The sequence below is a fragment of the Crassostrea angulata genome, chromosome 3 (assembly GCF_025612915.1).
Source record: "Crassostrea angulata isolate pt1a10 chromosome 3, ASM2561291v2, whole genome shotgun sequence".
In the NCBI taxonomy this organism is placed as follows: domain Eukaryota; kingdom Metazoa; phylum Mollusca; class Bivalvia; order Ostreida; family Ostreidae; genus Magallana; species Magallana angulata.
Genome location: NC_069113.1, coordinates 12,100,365 through 12,128,306, shown reverse-complemented (window position 1 = coordinate 12,128,306; position 27,942 = coordinate 12,100,365). Strand labels below are relative to the sequence as shown.

Below are 27,942 nucleotides of genomic sequence, written 5' to 3'. Positions count from 1 at the left end.
TTTCTGGATCCACGCATGGCCTATATGAAAATGAGACTCCCCTGCATCGTGTGTCTGTGTCAATATTCAAAAAATATGCAATTATAAACATCGTTAAATAAACTTTGTGTATTAAAAGTTTATATTATCCATTTCCTTAATTTTAACTTGTATGTTGATCGAATTCAAAAGCGACGCCTTTTTCAATATTCGTATCAGTGCTACATTTGGATGGGATTATTCAAAGTATGACGCAATTATGTCAACTTCGGCCCCCCCCCCCCCCCCCTTCAGCCTTTTTTGTCGCATATCTAAGGCAGTAGATGCAAATTGAGGGGCGATGTTTAATCTGTTGTTAGCTTAGATGTTGAATGACCGTTCGGGAGACGGAGAGGATCGCAAAATAATTTAACTGATGTGACAGTTTTGAATAATTCCAAGATGGACGCGATGAGTACCTTGTGCATTATTAGGTAGAGGGTATAATATTTGATGTGTCTGGATATATAAATAATGTGGTGCCTGTGTCCTCACCAGTTGCAATTCATTGAAAGAATCGGAATGTTACATAAACAACAAGCCATATTTTTCATCAGAATTATGGACGACAAGTCGGGTAATTGCTGAGCATCGGGTTCGTGTTTCCCTTGGCCTCAAAGCCTCGGGTTCGGGCTTTACCGCTTATCGTGACCGAAGCGAGGTTCGTTTGGTAGACCGGTGACTTACACGGCAGTGATGTTGGTTCGCTGGGTTCCGACATATGCCGGTGGCTCTAAGGATAATACCTGGTACGTTTTCTTTTTTCCAGCACCTTCAAGTAAGAACGAAAATATGTTGAAGATTTTCCGTATCTGTAATTGTTGCCTTAAATGAATGTTTAAAAAATGTGTCCTATACGTTACAATTAACGTCGTAGAATAATTTTTTGATGTCACACTAAAACTATTTAACATAAAAATCAGCGGAATCTGTCGAGCTATTCTATACAATCATTAACAGCAGAAACATGCTCTAGGTACATGTATAGCGTGAGAAGCAAACATCCGTAGTTGGACATGAAACCTGAAACTAAGGTTTTGTACCTAATGGCGGCGTTTACAACCTTTTAAACAATGAGTTCAATCATGCAATCTAAGTCTACTGGTGTTAGAATTATCATGAGGTTATTAAGTGGAGAGATTGAGAATATATTGTGGAGAGGAATTCAGATGACACAGCACAATGCTCAGTGTACATGAGAATAATGCGGCGACAAAGAACTGAAATCTAATTGATGAAATGGATCTAATATACATAAACAATCTGTCGAAGTAAAGCACTAAAAGGAAAAAATTTAGCTAGATTGATACATGGGATATTCCAGGACATTAATACATCTTCCATAAACGCAAAAGGAATTAAAGAAGACTAAAAGGATGTTTTGATGTTTTATTTTACCGGTGTTTTGAGCGAATTGTACACCGCTTTAAAAGAAAAATATTTTTTGACACAAACAGTTACAATATTATCAGCAAACTTCGGCAAAGACAACTATAAATCATCGAATAATGGTAACCTAATGCGTTTGTTTACAATGTATAGATATGATATTATAGTTTTTTTTATATTATCCTTGTATTCTTAAATGTATGACTTTTATGATTAAAACAGTAATATTTTTATTTTAAAAATTTACGGAAACGTAAACTTAACAAATAGTGTTATATATATTATATATGTAACTTGAAATAATTTGAAATATAATCAATGTACATTTTAAAGATAGTTTCGTGTTTCTGAATTACGGTAAGAATAAGTTTTGAATGGATTTATCAAGAGTAAAAATTAAAACTTAGAACTCAAAGTTGTTTGTTTTCTTTACAGGAGAAAGAAAGTTTGAACAAAACAGACACTAGGTCACTTTGAAAACCATTAGAATGGTTATTTATTATAAAAATTATTTAAGATTTAAAGGCAGATGCAATGCAGAACCCCTTCGCGGCTGCTATATGTTTATTTCGAGTAGATTGATCGGACTTTTACTGCAGACACATTCATGTAGCATTTTCAAAAGGGATGATGGGCCAGACAAAAAATGAAGGAGCAAATTGGCTTGGCTTGCACGTTTATTATTTTATATAAAATATATGGAAAAAGTATATTGAAACAAAGATGGATTGACCAGGTCTATGTCCCACAACTCCCCATTACGCTTTCGTACATTTTCAATGTATATAGATCTCTTTATAAAACCAAAATCGATGGAAATACATGTACCATTTTTCAATCCATCCATTTGTTTTACTTGTATTTAGTAGTAGCAAGTGTGGAAGAAAAAAGTATACATGTATATGCTCAAAGCAAAAAGCACTAGTATTAACAAAATGTCTACTGGTATTGAGCTAATCATGCTAAGACGTTCACAGTCACAAGTAACATTTTGGATGGACAAAGGCATGCTTTGTTTCAAAACCCAATATCTTTACAAGAAAGCGTGTACTCAAAATATGATGATATAGAGACCCACTTCATAATTGATTCAATATCCCTGAATACAATTATGCTTCCCATGCTTTAGGTAAGTGTAAATTCCTGTTTATCCAAAAAGGAAAAAATTTAAACAACAACAAAATAGTTAAATTTGAAATTTGTTGACACATATAGGCAAAACATACCAAACACCGGAACGTGTTCCCTACAACAAGACAAACTAGAAATAAACCAGACATCATATGAGCGTAGCGCTTAAAGACGAAAAATCTACCGCAAAGCAATGCAACCTAAAGTGCAACATTCCATTCAGTTGAATAACCGCAAGTAGCTGTAGATCTTTTGGCTATCAAAATAAAAACTGACCTTGCAACATTCAGCTTGAACTTGTCTGAAGGTATAACTGATTGGAGTTACTCCTTATCCTTAACTGGCCCTTATTGCCCATTTTTATTTCCATGGGAAGAATATACATAAAATCGTTTGAACTGGGTTTTGAAACAATTGTCCTCCAAACTAACCTTGGATTATTAGGCACCTTGCAAAGTTGGAATGCACCATAAATTATGGGGTTTAATATTGAGTTTGTTAACCCCACGAAGGTCAATCCACTCATAAGGGATGGGTCTAATGAAGTCCAATGTCCGAATGCGAATCCTGTGAAAACGACGTAATATGGCAACCAGCAAACAAAAAACGCTATGACGATAAAGAGAGACATGCGTAGTGCTTTCCGTTTTGCCTTGCGCAAAAGACCACTGCGCACGTGGCTCCGTCCACTGTGTTCTCGTTGGTCAGATGAATTGGAGACATTTTCAGGTTCTGAAAAAGAGCAGAAAATGATACACGCTTTTAAAACACGATGTTTTCAACGCGTGTTTATTTTCCCTTCGCAAAATATATTGGCAAATATTATCCAGGTATATTATTTTGTGAAACATCTTCAACATGTTTACCAAATGCCAACGTATCCAATAAGATATTGGCAAATTTAACATAACGATATACACATAAATTAGATTTGAATCGAAGCGTTTAATGTAACGTTATTTTAGAAAACAAGTAATTTTATCAGAATAGATTGCAAACGGAAAGAAATCAGTCGACGTAGAAATGGCAACGGATACCAGCATTTGCTAGACTAATTACTGTCCAACCACAAATGTAGGCCTGACTGAATAAATGATCGTGAATTCGGAAAATCTACTTAATTTAATTTTCAATTAGGTACAGCAAATAATTATAAACATGTGAGCCCCACGTCTCATTTTGGCGCTTATTGCTGTTCACATTTACAGGTGTACAAATGTATTTGATAATCCAAATGCTAGTTTATCTCGCCATATCAAATAGTGATGCAATTTATTCCATTAATTTATATAATTTTGTTGGATACTGAAATATTATTAATGAATAGCAGTAACTATCCGCTCATTAATCCAGAGAATAAATTTACGTCGCAAATTCATTCATGAAATGAGTGCAGAGGTCTGTGCAACTTAACATACATCTGTGGCGACTGATTGCAGTGAGGATTTGACATTAGATTTTTACATTAGATTAAAAAACGTATCAAACACGTTAGGGTATAAATATTTTACTAGGCATTAAATACCGGTAGAAATTTACTCTAGATTCCTACCAAAACAGAAGCCCAAATTTTCGCGCTTGAATGCCGTTTCTTTGTTGATAAAAAACCGGGGTTTTCCGCCAAAAAGGAAAAGTTAAAGAATTGTATCAGCGTGGTACTGTATTGCTTGTGTTTTCGACAAACTCTGAAACAGTATACTGCTTTTGTTTTGTTTTTTGGGGGTTTTTTTTAGCTTGCCGGAAATATCTTGGTCTTGAAATTAAATGACCCAAGGTTTTCTTGTACTTATATGTGTAAGTTACACAATGAATTAAGAAGCTATAGAATTCAGATCATATCTATTTTTATGATAAAGACACTCGAGAGCGTCAGAAAAAAGCATATAAAAGTATTTTACTTGACGCCATATATTTCCATCTGTCATAAATTAACCAGTTCAAAATTAAATCTGCCTAAAATTAAATCGTTTTCCATCAGAGTTAAAGTTTTTTAACCCCTTTAATGCTTTAATTTGCACTGATATTGTACTGTAAGCTTTGCTGTGATGTGATATCTCACATATTTCCATTAAATAACCATTAGTTTTTGTATAAGCAGCTCTCAATACAAGTATTATACGTCACGTTATTAATATTATTATCGGACACTTTCGTTGAGAAATAAATCCAATAATTATTCTTCATTTGGTATTTAGTATCATCTAACTTAACACAGAGTAATTGTGTATCAAACAAAAGTGAATTTTGTTGTTGTGATATTTGATTTTAAGGAAGAAACATGTTTTACATGACGCCAGGCATTTTCCCGTCATGTACCAAGTTTTTTTTTTGGTAAAAAAACCCCCTGAATTTAAAGTTGTGATGACAGCTTTAATACGAGGGTTGTTAAAAAAGTTCGCGGACAAGTTCGATTGTGGGCGGGCTATTCACATGATACCAGCGAAACTTTCTAGATTTAATCCTGACGTATTTTCTAAGAAATATGTAAAGATTTGTTTGTTTTCAATGCACCATAAAAATATATACAGCTTAATTATTTTGATAAGATTACTTCACGGAGTATGTCAGTGTTTAATTTTTTTATATTTTGTTCGCAATTTTCCTTATACAGAAAATGTACCGTTTATGTGCATAAAAATAAACGATATTTCATATGACATCACAATAACTTATGAAGGTAATTTGGTGAAAGTTTCAATCAAATTGAAGAATTTCTAAGCGTTTTATCGCCAAATTTTGACAAACAACGCTTGTTAAATGAGTCAAAAGCTTTTTACTGTGTATTACTTTTATTTGTAAATTTATTGGAAAATAAAGTTCAAATTAAAAACAAGAGGCCCATGGGCCACATCGCTCACCTGAGGAACAAGCGGTATGATAAAATCAGCTCAATGGAGTCATAATACAAACTATCTGGACAATGTACAATAATTCATGTAAATCATGTATAAATAAAATCCATTTTCCCCTGGATATTCTTATGTTTATAATCATAAGTCCCTTTTCTAACAGGATGATTTTATAGTCATATCATATGTTTAGTATTGCAGATCTAAAAAAGATCCCTAACAATAGTTTATATATGGGATATAAACGTACATCAAACTCTGAACCTTCTCGTGAGACCAAAGAATTGTCCTGGGGCCAAAGTCTTAACAATTATAAAGAATCATCTGGCTGATTAGTTTCTGAGGAGATTTTTAAAGATTTACCCTATATATTCCTTTGTTAAACTTTGACCCCCCCCCCATTGTGGCCCCACCCTACCCCTGGGGATCATTATTTTCACAACTTTGAATCTACACTACCTGAGGATGCTTTCACACAAGTTTCAGCTTTCCTGGCTGATTAGTTTCTGAGAAGAAGATTTTTAAAGAATAACTCTGTTTATTCCTATGTAAAACATCGACCTCCCATTGTGGCCCAAACCTACCCCCAGGGGTCATGATTTTCACAAATTTGAATCTACACTACCTGAGTATGCTTCTACACAAGTTTTAGCTTTCCTGGCTAATTAGTTTCTGAGAAGAAGATTTTTAAAGATTTACTGTATATAATCATATGTTAAACTTCGATCCCCCATTGTGGCCCCAACCTATCCCCAGGGGTCATGATTTTCACAACTTTGAATCTACACTACCTGAAGTTGCTTTCACACAAGTTCCAGCTTTGCCGGCGAATTAGTTTCTGAGAAGAAGATTTTTAAAGATTTACTGTATATATTCCTATGTTAAACTTCGATCCCCCATTGTGGCCCCACCCTACCCCCGGGAGTCATGATTTTCACAACTTTGAATCTACACTACCTAAGGATGCATCCACACAAGTGTCAGCTTTTCTGGCCAATTAGTTTCTGAGAAGAAGATTTTTAAAGAATTACTTTTTATATGCATATGTTAAACTTCGACACTCCATTGTGGCCCCACCCTACCCCCAGGGGTCATGATTTTCACATCTTTGAATCTACACTACCTAAGGATGCTTCCACACAAGTGTCAGATTTCCTGTCTGATTAGTTTCTGAGAAGAAGATTTTTAAAGATTTACTGTATATATTCCTATGTAAAACGTCGATCTCCTATTGTGGCCCCACCCTACCCTCGGGGGTCATGATTTTCACAAATTTGAATCTTCACTACCTAAGGATGCATCCACACAAGTGTCAGCTTTCCTGGCCGATTAGTTTCTGAGAAGAAGATTTCTAAAGAGTTACTCTATATATTCATGTTAAACTTCGACCCCCCATTGTGGCCCCATCCTCAGGTGAGCTAAAAAGGTTAAGTTTACAATTCAATAAGTGGGTTTCTGGAAGAACAGATTTTGAAAATTTTCGTAATAAATATTGACAATTTTTTATACTTTTTTAATCTTTAGCTTTTAAGATCTGTGTACAAACAGAGAATTGTGAGCAAATCTCTGTATCTTGCTTATAATTCGAAGCTTAACACTCAAATATGGTTAGTAAATAGAAATTGTAAACAACATGCACTACATGTATAACAAATAAAGAACACAATTTATTTTTTCGAAATGAATCATATATATTTACATGGATATACCTACATATTTCCGTAAGCGATATCAAACTCTATTTAAACTGAATAAACTAGAGAAAATGCCGAGCATCTCAACAAAACCTATTGCATTAATCTACCAATACGCAAAAGATAATGCCGAATTACCGATAGAATGAATTGTATTTCAGTACCCCTACATCAGATTTTGCTTAATTTGCGCAGGTAAACAGTAAACGTTACTGTTTGATTTACCGAAGTCTTTGATTGATTTGATACGTAAAAATCACGAAATACAGACGATAGTTTCCAGGTTACAAAGCATAAATAATGAAAACGAAACGAAAATCAGAACAAGCTAACACCAACGCCATGTGTGAAAACTGTCAACGCATTGAAATATTTAGCCTCAATTTACTTCACAAAATCGGCACCAATATATTTTTCATGTTTCAAAACTTCCCTTCATACGCGAACTGTTGCACAACAAGCAAATTCATCATAGTCAGATCGACCCTTTTTCGTTTAATGTCATGGCTGCTTTAAACAAAGAACCTCGTTTTAGAAGTATGGAGTACGAGTCTTGGTAAAATGGGTATGCAAACCCGGGCCGTGGCAAAATAAATGCCGGGGCAGATCGGCAATCGTCAATTCCAAATACGCATTATTTTGCAGCAATATCTACAGCGAATACAAATATACTAGTCCATCAAATATCCTGAAATTTTAATGAGATTGGCAGATTAATAACTGCCAATCTTTTGTTTTGCCCAGGCCAAGTCTTGCCTACCCATTTTACCGGATGCCGAGCCCGATTGAAACACGCCTTTCCTTTATTATTATTTTCGTAATAACTTCGATTTAAAACAAAATTACCCCTTAATTTTTGCAATTTATATTTTCCTTCCCATAAGGATAATTTATGCTAAACTACGTTGAATTTGCCTCGGTAGTTCTTGAGAAGAAGATTTTTAAAAATGCACCCCCCTTTTTCTACAGTTTAAAGGTTTTCTCCGCTTTGAATACAGATCGGACTTTAATTTTTGCAATTTATATTCGCCCTCCCATAAGGATGCTTTGTGCCAAATTTGGTCGAAATTGGATAAGCAGTTTTAGAGAAGAAGTTCAAAATGTAAAAAGTTTACAGACGGACGGACAGACAGACGGACAGACGGACGACGGACAAAATGTGATCAGAATAGCTCACTTGAGCTTTCAGCTCAGGTGAGCTAAAAATGAAACATTTAGCGGGACTTTGTTTTTGTTAGTTTATTTACTGTTTTACCTATATACGAGTAGTGCTGAATCAGTGTCCGATATCAACTCTTATGAAATGGAATAGTCTTCGAGACATTCTTATAAATATATAACAGCTATTTCATTAATTGAATTTGTTGTCCTACAGTTAATAGCTATTCTATTCAAGAAAAACAATTGCCCACTTGATCAATAATTGGATTAATAAACAGATGGAATTAATTGAGATGTACGAAGAAATATTGGCCTTGTTTAAGTAAAATGCCCCTCCCTCCCGCTCGAAAAAAAAACATGTAGAATTCCACTCCTAGTGTACATGTGTAGATCAATTGAACCTCTAAGAAAAAAATCTATCTTGTATATGTGGTATATTTGAAGAAATGAGCCTTGTTTTGAATGCAGTCATTGTTTTTAATCATTGTCGATGATATTTCGTTGTTACATGCAACATACATGTAGTTTGAATACCTATTATGTTTTCTACAGTGTATAAATACAATTAGCAGTCCGCTTCGACTTATTTGTTCAAACAAGCATACAGTACATCTTCAGCGACTGATTGCATAGAAGTTTTGTTTTAATAAAAAGCAATTTTTTTAGACATCAGGCATTAACACACGTATGCACGGGTTGAGTAAAACTGACATGATTTGAAAAAAAAAAACGAGTTAAGATACCGACGGTCCGGCATGATGTGTAAGAGCTTTTTGAAAAGCACTTACAGCTTTTTTTTTTGAAAGTTTAATCCATATGTAATTCATATACATTTTGCACTGTTGTACAAAATACGTTTAGTAGTTTTCTCTCCCCTTCCTTCCTGTTAATGGTCTGACAAATTGATATATGTAATATATTTTTATTCATTATAGTTTTCCCTTGTTCTTTTCTATTAAGTTTAATATTGCAGTATTGATACCGATAGCAGGAAAATCACAAATATAATCCCGGAACAAAGATTTTGAACATGATTAAGTGGATACACAATACTAGTACGTATCTAAGCATGTGTTAGGTTTTAGTAGCAGGTAGATATTTTCAATAATTCAGCAGGAACAGGTATTATTTTCATTTTGTGTTGTTTTTCCCAGAAACAAATCAATTAATAGATCAGATTCAGATACAAAGAATATTATATACAGTAAAATACAGCATGAATTGCAAAAATAAAAGGGGCGCGTTGGTTAAATGAATCAATAGATTGGTAGAACGATTGACCATTACTGGTTCCAACATTTACATGCTCTCAAGAAGGTCTGCCAATTCAGATCCCTATTCATAACTGATCTTCATTTTATAATTATTGTTCCAAATTGATCGATAGTGTAGATTTGACGCCCTACGTTGAACTTGTGATTATGAATAATTGTTATCCAAGAGAGTGTAAATGATAGCTTTGATAGGACCGGGAGCTTCGAAAGGACCGGAAATCTATTTTATTGGCAAGCTATATCCTTGTATGGTTTAACTTTTCGCTTGTTGTTCACATTACAATCTGCCGTCCTGCTTTTATCACAGGTGCCCGAGGACAGGATAGGACCGACCACCCTCACCCTTCCATCTCCCCACCCCCAAGTATCTAGACCCTAATTCATTTACTCCTTCTTTCATTAAATTATCCTTTTATGCCATTTATATACAAACTCATTTATACATTCATTGCACAAACTTACTTAAAACAAACATTTGAAAAAAAAAATCGGACCCTCTTTCTATATATTTATGTTTTTATAGAATGGTCTGATTTATGCAGCATATAAAGAAAAAACGAATGAAAAAAGGATTGAAGTCTGGGTGTCTAGATACTTCGGGGTAGAGGGGTCGGACCTGTCCTCAAGCACCTGTGGCTTTTATATATGGATATGCACTATTGATATTATGTGGCTGTACAATTGCTTTCCTTAAAGTAACGTTCTGAAATAATGCGTGATTCTCATGCATGATATCTGAACTTACCTATCATGACCAGCTGTCATGGTTATAGGCTTATATTGAAATCAATGGAGCTTTGCTTGCCCTGCATTCGTGTATGGAATAAAGTTAAGCCCCTTCAATTACGATATGAAGTGTTTTCTTCAGTAATCAGATCGCATGTCAAGTTCAATTTTACGACAACAATGCACGCACTTACTGCATTATCTATATGAAAAACTCGGATTTGTCACTTTTCCTTCATCCGAAATTGCTTCCGCCATTTAAGATTTATCTTTCAATTTTACGTGGCAGACCATAATGTTAATCAGTTTCGAAACGAAAACCCGCCAATGCAACTTTTAAGTTACTAGAAGCGAATATAGAAAAAGAGTGTGCAAAGGAATTATTAAAATTCGGTACTCAGCACATGCTGATTATAAAATCGTGAAAGAAACGGAGACATTTAGCATTTTAAAGATAATGTTCGTTATACGGTTATATACATGTAAAATAACAATGAAGAAATGTAAAAGTCGTTTTGTTGGTAAGCATAAAGGATGGATGGATGGATAGATAGATAAATTGGTTAATTAAAGTATCGGAGAATTATAATAGCGGTTCATCTTGACATAATTTAATTTTAATCATGCATTCACTAAACGTTGTCGACAGTTCAGCAGAACTCTCGACGTCTGCAGTTAAAGTGACTTGTCTAGTGAATTCACACGTAGGGGGCCTTCATTGCTCCGTACAAACGTCAGAATGATTCAGTTAACGAGTTTGTCCTTACCTTGAAAAGATATTTGAAATTTACCATGTTTCTTCACTGGCATTTTGCTAAATTACTCCGTTGCTAAATTTAGTTTCTGTTAAAAATAAGGCGAATTGATGAATGTGTGTGCGTGTGTTTGATTGCAATATATATCTTTGGGTTTTTTTTTTGTCTGCTAATAAGTAAATGCACCAACCCCACTTCTTTGTATGATAATTTTTTTTCAATTCATTTATTTATTCTCTCAAAACCATGTAAATTGTGCAAGAGGTACAGTTTATATAAACACATTTACATATATAAAAACAGCCTATATGAGCAGAGCTGGCTCATTTTGCTTATGGAGAACACATCTCATAAATATGGGTAATCAAGAGACACAGTTTTTTCTTTAAATAAACAGTTGTATTTGTCAATGGATTACAGAACTTAATAATATTTGGTTGGACATAGTATATTCTTGCCAAAAAAAATCTTTTCTATTTGAAGCTAATGCATTGCATTCTAACAGTTAATACACTTCGTCCCTAATTTGGTTATTATTACACAGAATGTAGATTCTTTCATGATGTTGTAAATTATTCCAGCAACACACCTGAATTGAATTGAATTTCTATAATAATTTGTTATTGTTCATGTCTGAAGTATGATACTAAGTCTTAATGATGAAATGGAATTACGGTATATCATAAAGTTTTCGTTAATTATACTCCCCGCCCCCCCCCTTTTTTTTTTAAAAAAAATGTTGCTTTTCAGACTATAAAAATATCAAGTTTGAAGCCATTTGTAATAAACGAATATCGAATACGTAAATTTAGAAAATATGAGGATCTCTCTCTCTCTCTCTCAACTCATTAAGGTAATTTATGTAAAATTTAATTCACAATTGATATATTCCTACCTTGAACTATGTATTTACCCCATGCCGTGTTTCGAGGTTTCTATTTTCCATGTCTCGATTTGAATATTACGAAGGATGCTTAAACCTTTAATGAACTGCATGTACATGCTTTTAACGTTCGGAAATAGAGACTTCATTTCAACTCCCTGCTTAATTATCTCCAAGAGCCACACTGGAAGATGGTTTGCGGGATGTGCTTAAGAGATTACTTTTTAAAAAATGTTTCTTCAAAATGAGTATTATTAGAATGCTTTATGACCACCAAAGGCAAATTCAAGAAGAATGAAATAAGATATTAATCATTTCTGTTACCAAATAAAACCATGAAGGTCGTAGCAAGGAAACTATGTGGATCTTATACTTATTTTGAACTGGGCTTCCCGCTTTTAAGAAAGTTCTTAAAGAAGACAGTTAAGAGTCGGTTTTGGAGACATTTAGTGATACATATTTTAGCATGCTTCTGGAATACGGGTATGTGCTCTAGATTAATTGTCAGTGTCAATATTATTTGCAAACATCAAACAAGTTACATTCACTAAAAATACTTTGATTGATAATCTTAATTGATAAGTTATTAATAATAAACATGTATATGTTCCTTTCCCTATAGTGCGATTTTTTAATACAAAATATGTTAACAGAATACAAATACTTATTTATCAGAAGGCAATTACAACGTTTATCAAATAAATTACTTCAGTGTTTTCACCTAGTTATCTTCTTCTGGGAGAAAGCAATTATATTGAGCGAAACTTTGCTATTAAGTTGCGTTTTCCATTTTGTGTCCGATGATTTAAAGCATTACGTACTATCTGCTTATTTAAATGTTCTCAAAAGTGTATTGGTTTCAAGAAATACATGTGCTTGCCCCTTTTCTTAGAAGTGAATTCAATTTCCGTAGAATTTATGGGGGTATAAATTAGATTGGACAGTTCATGCTGTATCAACCACAAAACGGTTTAGAAAAGTAAGCATTAACTTTGTTTATATGATTTATAATTTGGCTTATCATATATTAGTACGACGTAAAATCCTTAAATATATTATTTTCAAATGCATTATGGGGTATAACAAATAAGTACACATGTAATGTTATAAGAGCCGCAAACTTTTTTATAGGTTCGTGTATTACACTGTGCTGGATAAATATGACAATGCGAAGGAGGCACTTTTGCACCTTAATAATGCAGTTTCATAAAAATCCATATACTGTAAACCAAGTTTTATTCGCCTGCGAGAAATTTTCGCGAGGTTAACGAGACTGTTGTCGCGAATATATGTCGCCGGACCTTGTCACATGGTTGTTATAACAACACGGGTCTGAATAAGGCTTGGTCGCTAACCAGGATATTGGAAGTATATCGCGTAATAAAGTCGACGCGAATAAAATTTGGTTTACAGTAAATATGAAATGATTGACCAGTGTCTAGCTATAATGTTTATAAACTCTTCTATTTTAAGTGTTTCTCCCCTGACATGTACCATTGATAGTATATATCTCAAGAAAAAGTTATATTCACGATGGGAAATATAATTTTCCTGAAGGGTATTTTAAAAATCCTGTGGGATTGTCTTAAAATAATAAAGGAATTTTATTTCCTATGGAATAAAAGTACATGTCTTTCCTACAAAAATTTTATTCAGACAGGTAGTTGTTTTTTTATCTCTTTTATAAATCCTGTAGGATTTTTTTAATATCCTATCGAAATTAAAATTCCTATTGGAAGTGTTTCTATTCTGGTAGAAAGTTCTAGCCTATGGTAAAATTATTTTTTCATGGGAATTTACATTATGACGGTAAATATTTCACTTCACAGGTGAGAGTCATTAATAACAAAAGGGGTTATAAAATCTTAAAGCAATGTTCTATCATATGGCTAACTTACATTTTTCGAACCATTCACCTTAGGTGCAAAAATGTCGCCTTGGTTTAGCATAATTATCCGGTCCGTACAATGCTGTATTTCAGTGTATCATTACAACGGGTTTTTTAAATATAAGTAATCGTATATGCATGTAAAAACTCATTATGTTCAAAGTGTCGTGAAAAACATTGATCATTATATGTATTTATTGTTCAACGGATCTATTGCAATAACTAAATGCATGTATTAATCAAGCTGTTCGAAGTAGAGAATGAAATGATAATACTAATATACATGTAGACCGAATTTAATGTACACAGACATTATATTAAAAATAATGATCCTATAAAAATCTTGACAATATTTGCCTATAGGCACAATTTAAAGGAGTGTGCGTTTAAATAAACCGTGAATGAACTCTTGTCATACATAAAGCCCAAAGGTGGTGGAAAAGTTGAAATTCCAATTCCGTTATTCTGGAAAATTTTTCAATTTTGCAATATCTTCCATCAGATGCCATCTTCCTTTAAAATGTTTTTCTCATTTAATGGTTAACCTACATTGATGGCGGTAATTTTGACGTTAATTGCCATGCTAGCGGAGTTGTTTAAGATTTTTTTATTGCTGGTACTAACCTGATAATAGGTTAACTTATCTGTCCGACTAACGTTTACTCAGCTAGCCCTCTGGTTGTCGGAAGACTTTTTTTTTTACTATTTTGGTAATACATGGAATTAAGTAAGTGCACATTTAAACCTTTTTTCAACATCTGACAACCAATTCTATAAGAGCTTTAATACACTCTGATGTGATTATGAAATATGCTCCATGTACTTAAAGAATTGACTTCCTGCAAGTGCGTGTTGTCTTCCTTCTACTTCAATGATGCAATGCAATCTGACTAACTGCTAGTATATATAAATACTTTTATTTAAATGTAAAAAATGATTCGCAAGTCCACTGCAATAACATGTACAGAGAAATGGACTGCAAATCACTGGATCATTTCGAGTCTTCCTTCCAAATTTCTGTATGGATATTTTTTGCGATATATCAAGAAACTTTTTTAAAACAAACGCGATTTTTAAGCAATTAACCGCTTAACCTTTGCGACATTTCGCTTAACTTTCGGAATAAATAACGTTACTCTTGTGATTTTTCGCATTCGACCCCTTCTATTTTATTTTCATTTAACATAAATGCAACTTATAAAAAATCATTTAATCTTTGATATCTAATATTTACAATCGTTTAATACAGGTTTATCATTTATTTTATTGCGAAATTTAACTATTTTTGTCGGTAATGGCTAAACCTTTTTTATTTTATTTTTAGGAGGCTGAATGGCCAACATTGAAACAATTATTGTTTCAACTTTTAAACACGATTTTTTTTTTTGGCCATAAGCCCTTTAACATTTAAACATGATATTTTTGGCCATAAGCCTATAACTAAATTTGTATCAATTAGTAAAGAAAAAGTTAAATATTTTAGCTTTAAAATGTGAACATTTCCTATTAGCTCTTTACAGAGCTCTTCGTCTAAAGAAGGTAAATATGGCCTGAAAATGGCTAATACTACCTAGCCCTCTTAATGTTTATTTACGAATCCCATCAAATTGAAAGAATGCTTACCTCCGAATTCTTTTGACTTTCTGGATATGGTGAAGAAGATCAGGCCGTAAGCTATGATCATCAACGTCAGAGGCAAGAAGAACTGAATAATCATGCAGAATATGTTGTAAAGCTTCTTGTAGGCAGGACTAGGATATCCGAGGATGTCCACACACTGGTAAAAGTCTTCTTTAAAGGGACCTCTGTGGACGCTAAACAACAAAGCCTGTGCAGAAATAGAGGTAGATATACAGTGCATATTGATTATGCAAAAGGGTGACAATAAATCTGGCTGTCATTATTTATTCATAATTAACTAGCGTCTAAAATAACATAATTACATGTATTACTTAATTGGATCGGGTCTATTTAGGTAAATTTATGAACGAGGCATTCAAAGTCAGGATTTAGGCGAGTTTGTTATTGCCTTCATCAACTTTCGGGAAATTTTATATTGCAAAAAAATTATTATGCCGAGATTTTTTAGATGCTCTTTGGAGGGATATTTTTAACTTTAGAATACCATTTCCTACGACAAATTACACATACATACACATGTATATGACAATTTGCTGTTGAATAAGTGTTAAAGATTTTGGCGCATGTCCAAACCTTCCTGTATGTACCAATACACAGACCATTTTTGATTTAAACTATTTAACGATTTGGACTATCCCTTTTTTGTGAAATTTAAATCTCTTGAAAATTCTGAATAATAGCAACAACGATTCCGATTTTTACTCCAAATACCATTGGCAGAAGTTTGTGTGTGTCAATTTTAAATTTGCATTCTCGCTTGAAATCTGCATAAAACTTGCTTTAAGAAAAACAGTTTTGAGTCGTAAAAGATTAATCGTTTGCAGAAAACAATTTTATAAATGGTAAAATCCCCAATCGACCCTAGATTCTGAATTTATCCTTGGGACAACAATTAAACGTTTGAGCATATTTAATCAAACTTTATAGCCCAAAAGATGATAAACAATTAATAAAAAAAGAATAACAGTATTCACTACATTATGACAGCGACGACTTTGTGTCACTAGCTTATTTAAAAATAAAAGAACCCAAATGATCAATGAAACAACAGTTTTTACAGTTTAAGCGGCATTTTATGTTTATAACTCTTTAGAAACGTCACGGATTTTTGTGTTTAAACTCAATTATGTCATGTTTAACAACTTGAAACTGTCATGTAATGGAGTACAAATTGAACGTTTAAATTATTTCCATAAAAACGAGCGAATGTGACATAAATTGCATGGGTGGCACTTTAAGGCCGGTAAAATTCAGGAGATTGATTCCGTTAAGCCAATTGGATCTGTAGGGCATTCAAACAAATCAAAGATTCTTCGAATTAGGTTGCTTCCAGCAAGGATTTTCTGTCAGAGCCTAATTAGAAAGATTCAAAGAGTGAATACAAGATATCATGTGAAAATTAGGAAATTCATCCTCTATTCATGCATGTCATTTATTCGGGCTGAACTTCATATATGCCACTAACGGACTGAACAGAAGCGATGGCCAAGGCGACTGAACGGAACTTAACACGGCGCCCCATGGCATTTATTAATACGTATATCCTATTGAAGCTGGCCTCTATTCCGACAATCTCTCCTAATGACTTCTTCAGTAAGGGGTTAGAATTGCCAGATGTTCTCTCGGTTGGACCTTGCATTGTTTCCATTCTAATGAAGTCGGTATTATTGGTATATGGTGGCAATTTGCCCCTAGCATCTACATGTATTTGGATTGTTGATATACCGGTAAATGTATTTGAACGATTCAATATTTCATGGTTTCTATTGTGGTTTTTGTGGTGATTAATTAACTGGTACTTGAACATATCTACATAGTTTTTAATGGCAAAGTTAACAATCGCAAGTCTGTATTTATTAATACAAAAATTAAACCAAGGAAATGTTGTATTAGTATCCAGGTTAAATTACGTAAATAAGAAATTAATTAACTGGCCGATATTAAACTCAAAACATTTTTTTTTCAAATCGATTTTGTTAACAAAAAATATTTGACCAGGATAAGTTGAAGGGTAATCTTGTAGTAAGCTGACAACGTTACACATCTTATGTAAAAAAAAAAAATTATAACCATGTAAACAACTTTATAAGCTAAATGTAAGATAATCATACGTTAAAACTAAGTTTTCGAACTTTGAGTTTCGGATCACACAAGGAAACATATCATTAGAGAAAGCACGAAAATACTTTATTTATATTTAAAATTAACTTTTTCAAGATTGCTCATCTAGATTTAAATAAGCATAAAAGTATCATAATAATGTATACCATAAATTTTTTATAGCAAGTTTTACAAGTTATCTCTGAAAATTGTGGAAAATTTCCAATATTCATGTTAAGCTAATTATACAGATGAATGAAATGCATGTATATTAGAAAATCAATAAAACATTTTAAAATGTAAGTCCCAGTAGACACACAGAACACTTAGTTCCTGCCACTACTCCTTTTCTGTCGAAGGCAATCTGGACCACTTATGGCCAATCCCTTCGCCGTAGATAGATAGATAGATAGATAGATAGATAGATAGATAGACCAAAATGACATGTCACAATATAGAAGCGGGGGTTTACATTGTTGGAATTTCGGATATGCATGTGTTTCCAACGGAAACACATGCATATGGTCCAAGTAGTGTAGTCCCTATTTTAAAGGACAGCATCTTGTCTCTTTTATTTATCGTTTGAAAATATAACTATGGAGTCCCACAGTTCCTTCCGTGTGGTCGTTTATTGTATTACCGAGATTGCATATGCGTGGCACAGATATTCCGAGGTCTCTATGACAGAAAGACGGATGTTTGATAAAAAATCAATTGAAAAATTTGATTACATACATCAGTTGGTAGCTTGTTTCAGACAATTTAATAAAAAAAAGTGTTTTGATGTCATTTTGTTGCGGCGTTTTGTGAGAAGATAAAAACCTGGATATCCTTGAGGAGAATCTGATCTAGTATTACCCGGATATTAAGCATAGGTATAATAATGCTTGTAAGCTAACAAGATAAACTATGAAAACATTTTTGTTAATACTATATTGTACGAGATACATAGCCTTGTAGTAATGAACAATGCATAATGCAGATGTTCGATGTTAATGAAAAACTTAATCTTCCAACCCTCCATATCAATAACCTCACTTTGAAGCGGAAGAATAAAAGTGATCGGTCATGGTTTTGACAATGTTTCACACGCCTTGTGAGAATCAAGTATCATAAACATCTCCGTCCCTCATACAACACTATTGTTCAAGCAGTCCTTTGTTCTAAAATTATATCTGTGACAGCCCGATATTAGAGAGCTTCTTAATCACAGACCGTTACCACTGGTTACAGTACTGATATCCTTCAAAATCGGACTGTTTCGGGTAAAACAACAATGAAATTCAATGGCAGTCTTTTAAGTACGATATCTTTTTATAGATAGCTGTTTTTGGCATATATCCATTACATATCAAGTAGGTATCTGCTTTGAATTGATGTATAATCATTGGCTTCACCAGAAGGCAAACCAATGAAATCGTGCATTAAAGTCAGCAATATTCTATTTATATCTAAAAAGAAATGGATTTCGTTATTAGGATGTCAGTTTTCCATATTAAGTTCGAAATAGTTTGGAAATAGTTTCTTATCTCTAACATCGCGATATCTGTAGAGTAGACGCTCTCTCCTTAAACCATAGACTAGATAAATGTGTGGCTGCTATTACCTGTTTTTATCACTGTCGCTTTAGTGTAACGATATAACCTATAACCTCTAATTTAATGATCTCGTTAATTTCAATTTCATTCTTTTTTTGTTCTTATTGTGCATATTGATTATTTCTTTAGCACTGAAATAGAAATAATGATGAAATAAACGAAGACATTTTGACGACACGGGGATTCTTTGGTATCAGAAGTCAGGCATTTTCTTAAAATTTTGTTCATAGCCAGCACTTAACAAAAAACAAAGAATAAGGCGTTAATGCACAAGGAGCCATAGAGTGTCGACAATCTTGATATAGATCTTTCTTTTCATTGCTTTTAAGAGATGTATAAACGGTCCGTACTTTCTTTATTTCAACAAGAATCGCACTCAAACACGACACGCCACTTTGAGGCCCAAAGGGGTCAAGCGAGGTCGACATCTGCGTAAGGATATAGATTATTTATCAGTTTGCTTTTGAACAAGATTGGGTCTAATTGTCAGTTCGATTCCCATTCATCTCCAAACAAGTGTAATTAGGGTTCATTTTTTCCCTCTTTATCAAACGTACTAACCTACCTCGTAGCATCCTTAATGGCCGCCCAAACATTTTCTTTCCGTGTACAATGTACAGTAGAGAGCCAAGGAAGAAAGGAAGAGCTCACAATTGATATCCATAAAAAGAGGTCTGGTTACTTAATATATGATAGCAAAAATATTAAATTAAAAATTATCATATATACATGTAAGAAGTACTGGTATTCAATAAAAAGTGTCGAACTTTCATGACAGAGATTCTTTAGATTTGTGTAATAGTATTTCCAAGTGAAAGGATTGTGTAAAAATTGCTCGATGTCACATCTGTCTCAATTCAATATCAAATGGAAATTCATCATATCTCGCCTTGAATATGCTTCATGTAGGGATAAGATTCTACTCGTTTTCTTTGTACCATGTGCATTTTTATGAAGCCCCATGTGGTCGCTAGAATAAAACTCCGTAATATACTACCCACAGCTTTTAAAAGCCGATACTTTATATCAGATCACTACGGAAAACGGAATCTAGTCATAATATAATTGCATCCAGTTCCAGCTCAATTCATTGTATACTTTGTGGGTTTTTTTATCATTATTATACTCTTCCCTTTCTGAGCTTTTGTGTAAACAGTTTAATAAGACGACTGTATGCATGACGTTTACTGTAACTTTGTCCAAAGGCTTGTCTTTTCCAGACTGAAGCAGAGCCAAGACAACTACTGGCACAAAATCTGTTATGATAAAAATTAGCATGATTGCGTGCTCTTCTCTACTCAGCTTCCTTGACAATCGCCAGTAGCAGTAGCTACTAGTGTAAATGAATCTTGCACGTTTTGATATATTTCACATCTCGTCAATCTTGATTAATACATGGCATCGCTTGTGATTTCACTAAGGAGGCAGTCATTTTGTCATTAGGCTGCAATTAACAACGTAACGTAACAAGTAAGGTATGTTAACTTGGTGATTTATGGATATGGTTTCGAATCCAGAAGGTGCCCCACCAGTATGTAATTATACAATGTATTTATTTAATGGTTTATTTTAAATGCATAATTAACAAGCATTCTGAGAGTATTGCATAAGCAATACACGTCCCTTACCGGTTTGTGGAAATTGTGAAAACAATGCACTGTTATGCAGAAGATCGAACCCGAACATTAAAAAATTGGAATATAAAAAATTAATTTTGTCGAAAATATGTCAACCAGACGCTTCAAAAGTGTAAAATTTGATCTGTAGTTTGACATTTTGAAGCTGTTCAGCAAATTTCATATTATTCCTCAAACGCATAAAGAAAAAAAAGTGAGGGAAACTGAAGTGGGACTGACGGACGCAGAGGAAAGCTATAGTCCCCTCCGGTGAAAACCGGTAGGGGACTTATAATTGAATTTTACGGAATGCTCCTGGAAATGCCGTTATTATACGCTAACATGGACCCGAAACTAATACACCGGTGGGGGGTAAATGTGTTAGCGATGCCATCAATCCCTAATTACTTAATCATCACTATGAATCCCTAATTACATAATCATTCGACCTATAACTAAAATATTACACCATTAATTAATCTATGTGTAAATTTGACATCCTGTTGTTCACAAGGGCGTTATTCTCATAAGTATTTTGATAATTGTACAGGATGTTTATACAAGAGTTCTCTGCACATGCTCGGTGACTGAAGATAACTTTCAACAACTCTAAAGACATTAATCAAATCTAATAGTCTCTTTGTTAAATTTTCTACTTTTGATATTTAAGTTAACGTTTTTGATTTGATCTGTGCATCTTTATCTTGATATTCCAACACCAAGTTTCTGTTTTCCCCATAAAAATCAATGATTTTGTAAAACATAAACAATATGAACGGACGTGAGTTCTGTATGTAATGGTCCTTTGTTAATGAATCTGCACGCACACTATCACGTCTCGAAGTTTGATCAGAGACCGAGCGGTCATATTATTGTAATAGGGGACTGGTCTTTGAACAAAAACCTATTGCTATTAATATCAATTTCTGTAAATGCGATATATAAAAAAGTATGTCGGGTAAAACTGACCATTAGTGAAAAACTAATTGACAGATCGGTCAGCAACACATACAACAAACAATTGGTAGCGGTGTGTTGTGCATGGTGGGTATTAGTTCATGCACGCGTCCGCTCTAATTGACCCTAATTGCATCCTTGGTCTCGGATTGATTCTCGAATCCTGAATTAATTAGGCTACTGAAGTTGAATAAAGCTTTAACACAAGTTCCCGCTTAAACATGCGCATAGACTACTTGTATGATATTCCAACGGAAGCTAAGAATGAACTCTTTGTAAACTATTTTGAATACTCCTTCAGGGTTGTCTCTAAAAGTTGAAGTAGAAGGAGGAAATGAAAAAGTAGAAGGGGGTCTGGGGGTCTTGCTTCTAGCTACATTGTGTTTGAAATGGAAAAATAGCCGGGTAATTAAGGCAATATATGTGGGGAAATTCCCCGCCTCCCGGGTCTTAGTGACAACCCTGCTCCTTTTACGAGTTCATTCATACGGCGAAAAATAACGTTTAATCGTGTCCAGTCCTGTGATTGTGTTATATATATACATGTATAATTATGTTCAGTTCACGTCTTATCTTTATAAGGAGATGTTTTTCTGACCATAAGCTACCCATCTACAGTGTATATAATATGGAAAATCATGGAAGCCTGGAACTCGCCATTATTGTTGATCGACCGGAAATGACAAAAGTTGAAAATTACACTGAATTTAAATTATATCTTCCGATCGAGATAACCCATACTAAACGGCGGAAGTTGCAGGCCTTGCTTTTTAGTATAGGGCATTTTTGTACTTTGAGTAAGAGATAAGGAGCGCTTTTGTTCCTGAGTTAATATAATTTATTTATGAGTACTAGATTGTTTGTACTCGGATCCTGCAAAACATCATAATTTCGTCTATAGTATTGAAAGTTACAGCGGTTTTTTTTGTCACGAGTATTTAGTAAGGGACAAGACAAAAAGTGGGTGTCCTTTCGAAATCTTTTTCATATAAACACCAACGCACTGATTGATCATTGCTTGATCAACTCGGTTGTAATACATCGTCATTCGATCATTGGCTTTAAAAAAAACCCAAGAGATAGCAATATTCAGATAAGTGTATTGGTTTCCCCAAAACCACTTACGATTGCCATATGTTACTGATAAAGGCATAGAACAGCAAGTGAAACGAACAATGGTAATACGAAAAGACGCACGCAATTAAAATGTTATTTTTTATGTATTGTTTAAGGTGTACTGCACTTTTTTTTTTTAGCTTTATGAATGAAATTATTAGAGAAATTGGGCAAAAATAAACATTTGAGATTTTATGAACCAAATACTATGTACCAGATGATTAAATGTGTATTTAAATGCATCGGAAGCCGCAGAGTACATGAAACAAAATTTTTACAATTCAGCATGAAACCATTATCAGAGCAAAACACGTCTGAACGTTAGCGTTTGATTTATTGATTTGCAAATACATGTATACACATCATGTACATACTTTTCGTGCTTTCCAGCGGCTCACTAAGACATGCAAATGGACAGTAAAAAAAGTAAAAATAAAAACGAAACCTTTCTGCGGTTTGGCAAACGTTCATTTGTGTGGTACGTAGGAGTAAACAATTATCTAACATTGATTATTGTTGTTAATCACTTCACAATTACATTGCACCTGAAGGTTGAATATTTTTGTTGCAGAAGTTGCGGTTGATGAAATATATAGCTAAAAAAAAATAAGTTTAGATTCAAAATGAGAAGATCATCAATTTATTTGAAGGAAAATTTTGATATCATACATATCGAAGAATGAAGGAAATAAGTAAAGATATATATGTGACAGAACAGTTTTTGAGACCGAATGATCATATTTTTTAGAGACATGAATGATCAATAAATGATCGTATTTTTGAACTCGCTCATACTTCCTAAATCGCAGTTAACATCTTGGCCCAAAAAATCAATTGCACCCTTTTCGATAATGGGTTAATTTCACATCAATCATGAGAGGAAATTTTCAGAATTTTTCTTTTTAAGGAGAATAAAAAAACGCATGTACTATAAAAAATCTTGAAAGACTATAATCTATCGCCGATAAGTAAACAATCCTAAATTAATTTAGGAGAAATTGTGTTGTGATGCGTGTAGGATGTAATAAAAGTCTGACTTTGACTGCATTTTTGGCTTCTGTTTACAGAGCTGCAGGCTAATCTAATATTCAACGCATTTTCTTCAGGTGCGCTCACTTCCTCTCGGATTGAATGTCAAACAACAGAAGTACTTTGAGTTTGGCCGACACATATACTGTATGACTAATGTATTTCGATTGTAATAGTCCCTAAAATCCGTTTTTATGATTATAAGTTGGCATTGACCTTCCTGCATTACAGGAACTTTGTTACAACCAGTTGCTTCCTTGTTATTTGTCTGTAACGTTAATTACAACATTAATCACGATTGAACTTTGCGGCCAAAGAAGTGCAGATCATTAATGATTAGAATTATGTGAGGTTTTAGTATAAGGGAATGTCATTCAGTAGACCTAGATATGAATGGCTGTGCTTCATTTTATCATTTAATGTGAGTTTAATAGCTACCGGGATGTTCCATTGGGAAGTTTAATGCTGGCAAACACTGCATTGCAAGAATATACTAAAAAGAATATAAACATACATAAATTCATTACTATTGCAAAGTACAATCTGCATAAGTGTTTTAAAATATCAGTTCAAAATTACATGTTTAGAGTGCATGCCAGGATTTTGTAAATAGACGCCTTTCACCACACTGAATGAATTAGCACCGTCGGAATTTCTTTCTCCGTAGACGTAATGGAACAATAAGGTTTGATGTAGCCTAAATACTATAATATGTTGTCTGAACTCAATAATTTCTGCAGGTCAGTAGAATGGTTGGCACCAAAAATATTTTTTGATGTTGCAAACCAGAATGAAATGAGCGATTGACTCTTGTTCAAACCTTCTACCATTTCGGCACTTTCCTCGTTAAGTTGTTTCTGTCTTCACTTTTTATTTTACAAGTGCACCTCAATCTCCCCTCATTTTCAGCATCAGCACTGTATGACTTAAGATGCCAAAGAGGTCGATATTTACGTATGTAGCAAGCTCAACAAAAACAACATTGACCAGTTGGTTATTAAAATATTTTTGATAAGAAAAAAATATCAACTAAATCATGTGAGGAGTTTAGCTTTGATGCCAGAGATTGGAACAGTTTGCTCAGAGCACAAGGCATTAGATACTGATGCCATTTGATACTGACTAACCTAAATTATTTCGAAAAAAGGGTGTCTTACTCAACAAAAAGTAATTGTTTGCAGAGGAGAGAGAGAGAGAGAGATTAAACGTGTTTTGGTGAGAAAAAAAACATACATGCACATGTAGCAAAATAACCTTTAAAATTATTTAAGATTTTAAAAAAACAATAGTTTATTATACTGATGAGCTTAAATTATCCTGTCGGATAATTTTTTTATGAAACTGCATTCAAATTAAATGAATGAGATGATTAACATGTTTAGAGCCTCTTGTGGAACAAAATAGAAACAAAATACATGTAGTTGTTTTCATCTCGTTCTTTAATTTTCTTTTATTCCACAATGAAAAAAATGTTTCTACTGACTATATGCAACTCTTTCACTAGTACTTGTTCTGTTTGTATCATTCAGGTTCAAATTACATTAAAGAATTAAAATACCACGCTTTTGTTAAAAATATAAAACTTTAGCTCATATTACTGTAAAACGTTTACATTGCACTTCACCAAAAATCAAATATAGTAAACTAAAATGTCGCAAAGGATTAAGTTACAGGCACATTATCAAAAATGATTCGTTTTATAAAAAATAAACTTCTCAAAAATTCTATGACAAATATACGTCTACCAAAAATAAAATGGCAAATAAAACCATTGTTCTGGGTGTTTAAAAATACCGTATGATACCTCTTACAACACAGGCAAATGGTGTGCAATTGCTAGTGCTGCAACACTTAAATCCATTTTAAAGATAACTATCAGTTAATGCATTTCAAGATGTAACTGAAACTGCGTCTGACTAAATTATAATCTTTATATTGATCGGGCGATTAAAGAGTGCAGAAAAGTCACGGTTTTTTCTGGAACACACGTTCCAACTACAGAGAGAAAGAATTAAGCGGACTATCCAACACATGATACATTTCCATGATACAAGTCAAATTCGGAACGGTTGAGGTCGTAATGTCACAAAAGACATATTTTTAATAGGCAAATCATTTTCACCCAGATAATTTATAGACATCCTGTATATCAACGCAAAAGGTCCGGGATTCTGAGAGATTATTTGGTTCATACATTCTACATATGTAATGTGACAATTAGCCACCGCTTACAGAGTTTCTGCATGAAGACATCCATCGTCTGAACGTCTTTATGGAAATTGACGATCGCTTCGGTAAGGACAAGCGGAGAAAGTGATTATGTTCCTCTCTACAGCTGTCATCCGTTTGATTGATTGGCTTCATAGATTTTTCTGTTTTCCTTGTCACAAACTTCTTTATGTTGAACAAGTTTTAAATAATTACAAGGTGCTACCGTCCGATGCCCAACATATATTGTTCGAGGACATCAAAGATAACGAAAAATAATAAGGATCATAATCTACACGGTTACATGTCTGGGTTTGTTTGGAAGTAAATAATTCTTCCAAGCTGTTGAAAACACTATTAAACTGATACAATTCATTTTTATACAAAGCCAATTCCTTTATCATAGCCAGATGATACTCCGCTATTGTGATTTAGCTTAGATACATGGACGTTTTCTGTGCGTTTTTGGCTTTGCGCGGTACACCAATAAAAAAGGGTGATAGGGAGCTTACTAAGAGCTATTCTATCGACTTCGATCTTTCTCGATCCAACAGCATGCATCATCTTGGTTTATGTTCAACTTTAAATAAAGTTCCGCGATTAGTTCAGTGGAAGATAAAGTATCCAACAAGATATGTATAACATGATATTAGATCTACTTCAAATAAAAGAGCTAAAAATGCAAGGCAGAAAAATATAGGTAATAATTTTTCGAGGTTTAAAACCACCACCCACAATATTGTTCTGTATTTTATTTTCATTACTTAAACAATACTTTATCCAACTAGATTGAATTGGATTAGGCAGCGAGCAAAGCCTATTTCTGCCCTGTCTGTTTTATGAATTAAAGCATAACTTCATTCAAACCTGCATGACGCAAATTTATCATCAATATTGGCGAGTACCTGCTAAAAAATGCTAAACAACATTATTGAACTAACTGACAGAGCTTACCTGAGGTATACTAAACAAGGCACTCAAAAACCAGGACATGATGATCATGATCCGGACTCTCTGTGGTGCTTTGTTTCGACTGATTGGGTCAATGATCACACAGCATCTGTCTAAACTTATCACCACTGTAATATAAGTGGAGACCAACAGACCGGTACCTTGGATAAAGCGGAGCATTTTGCACATGGCAACACCCGCCACCCACTGAACGGTCAGGGCCCAGACTGCTTCTGCCGCCATACAAAAGAAAGTAACTATTAGATCCGCAACCGCCAAATTCACTATTAAAGTGTTGATAGTAGAGCGCCGTTTTCGTACACGGTACATTTGTATTAAAGTAGCAGTATTTCCAATGAATGAAATGGTGAAAAGAAGAATAAGAACAACTGTTTTAACCAAACTATCCTGGAATGTTGGGGGCATTGGGGACTCGGTAGTTGACAATGCGTTGTCCCCGGTCATATTCGGCCTTGGTTCCGACCCGTTAAGGAGAACATTGGTGAGAGCTGTTGAAGAACTCCCGTGGCTGTTATATGGAACTTCAGGTGGGTTTCCTATTGCAAAGCTAGACATGCTGTAATTCATCACGATTTATTTCTCAGAAATTTTAACCATCTTTTCTTAAATTTCCGACTGTTTTTAAATTTGCGGTGAGTACAGTATAAACGGAGAGAGTTCGAATATCCGTCCCCTCTCAATCGTTCGCGGTCTTATAATGGAGAAATAATATACGGATTGGCTGTATTGATTATATGCCGAGATGGCGTGGCTTCGTTTCAAATTATCACCTCCTTTAAGGAACGGCGGGCTCTTCATATACAAGCTCTATCACTCTGAGAATTGTGCGTTCTGATGTATAGTTGTTCAGATAATAAAGAATTTCAATTGATTCAAGCGACTATACATTAGAAAAATAATTTTAAAAAATTGGAGCAAGTCTGACCCCAAAAACCAT

General features: G+C 34.0%; 1 protein-coding gene across 5 annotated transcripts; it reads right to left on the bottom strand.

Annotated features, from left to right (window-relative positions):
- On the bottom strand, positions 1–27,685 carry LOC128175058 (gonadotropin-releasing hormone receptor-like). Of its 5 annotated transcripts, none has more exons than XM_052840465.1 (5): positions 26,988–27,685; positions 15,392–15,596; positions 2,970–3,270; positions 2,634–2,653; positions 1–790 (listed from the first exon to the last, which is right to left on the bottom strand). In XM_052840465.1, the coding sequence occupies exons 1-5, from the start codon at positions 27,570–27,572 to the stop codon at positions 702–704; spliced, it is 1,200 nt and encodes a 399-aa protein (XP_052696425.1). In that variant the 5' UTR covers positions 27,573–27,685; the 3' UTR covers positions 1–701. The 5 variants fall into 5 exon arrangements, with proteins under 5 accessions (XP_052696425.1, XP_052696423.1, XP_052696426.1 ...); XM_052840462.1 differs by having other exon boundaries at positions 674–790; positions 2,815–3,270; XM_052840463.1 differs by lacking the exon at positions 2,634–2,653.
- Between the last annotated feature and the right edge of the window lie 257 nt (positions 27,686–27,942).

Bases quoted from the DNA above. Each gene is read 5' to 3' on its own strand.
- LOC128175058 (XM_052840462.1), bottom strand. From the start codon at position 27,572: ATGAATTACAGCATGTCTAGCTTTGCAATAGGAAACCCACCTGAAGTT. The intron at 15,597-26,987 runs GTAAGCTCTGTC...ATTTCTGCACAG, and splicing joins CCTTGTTTAGTATACCTCAG to GCTTTGTTGTTTAGCGTCCA. The intron at 3,271-15,391 runs GTAAGCATTCTT...GCTCTTTTTCAG, and splicing joins AAAGTCAAAAGAATTCGGAG to AACCTGAAAATGTCTCCAAT.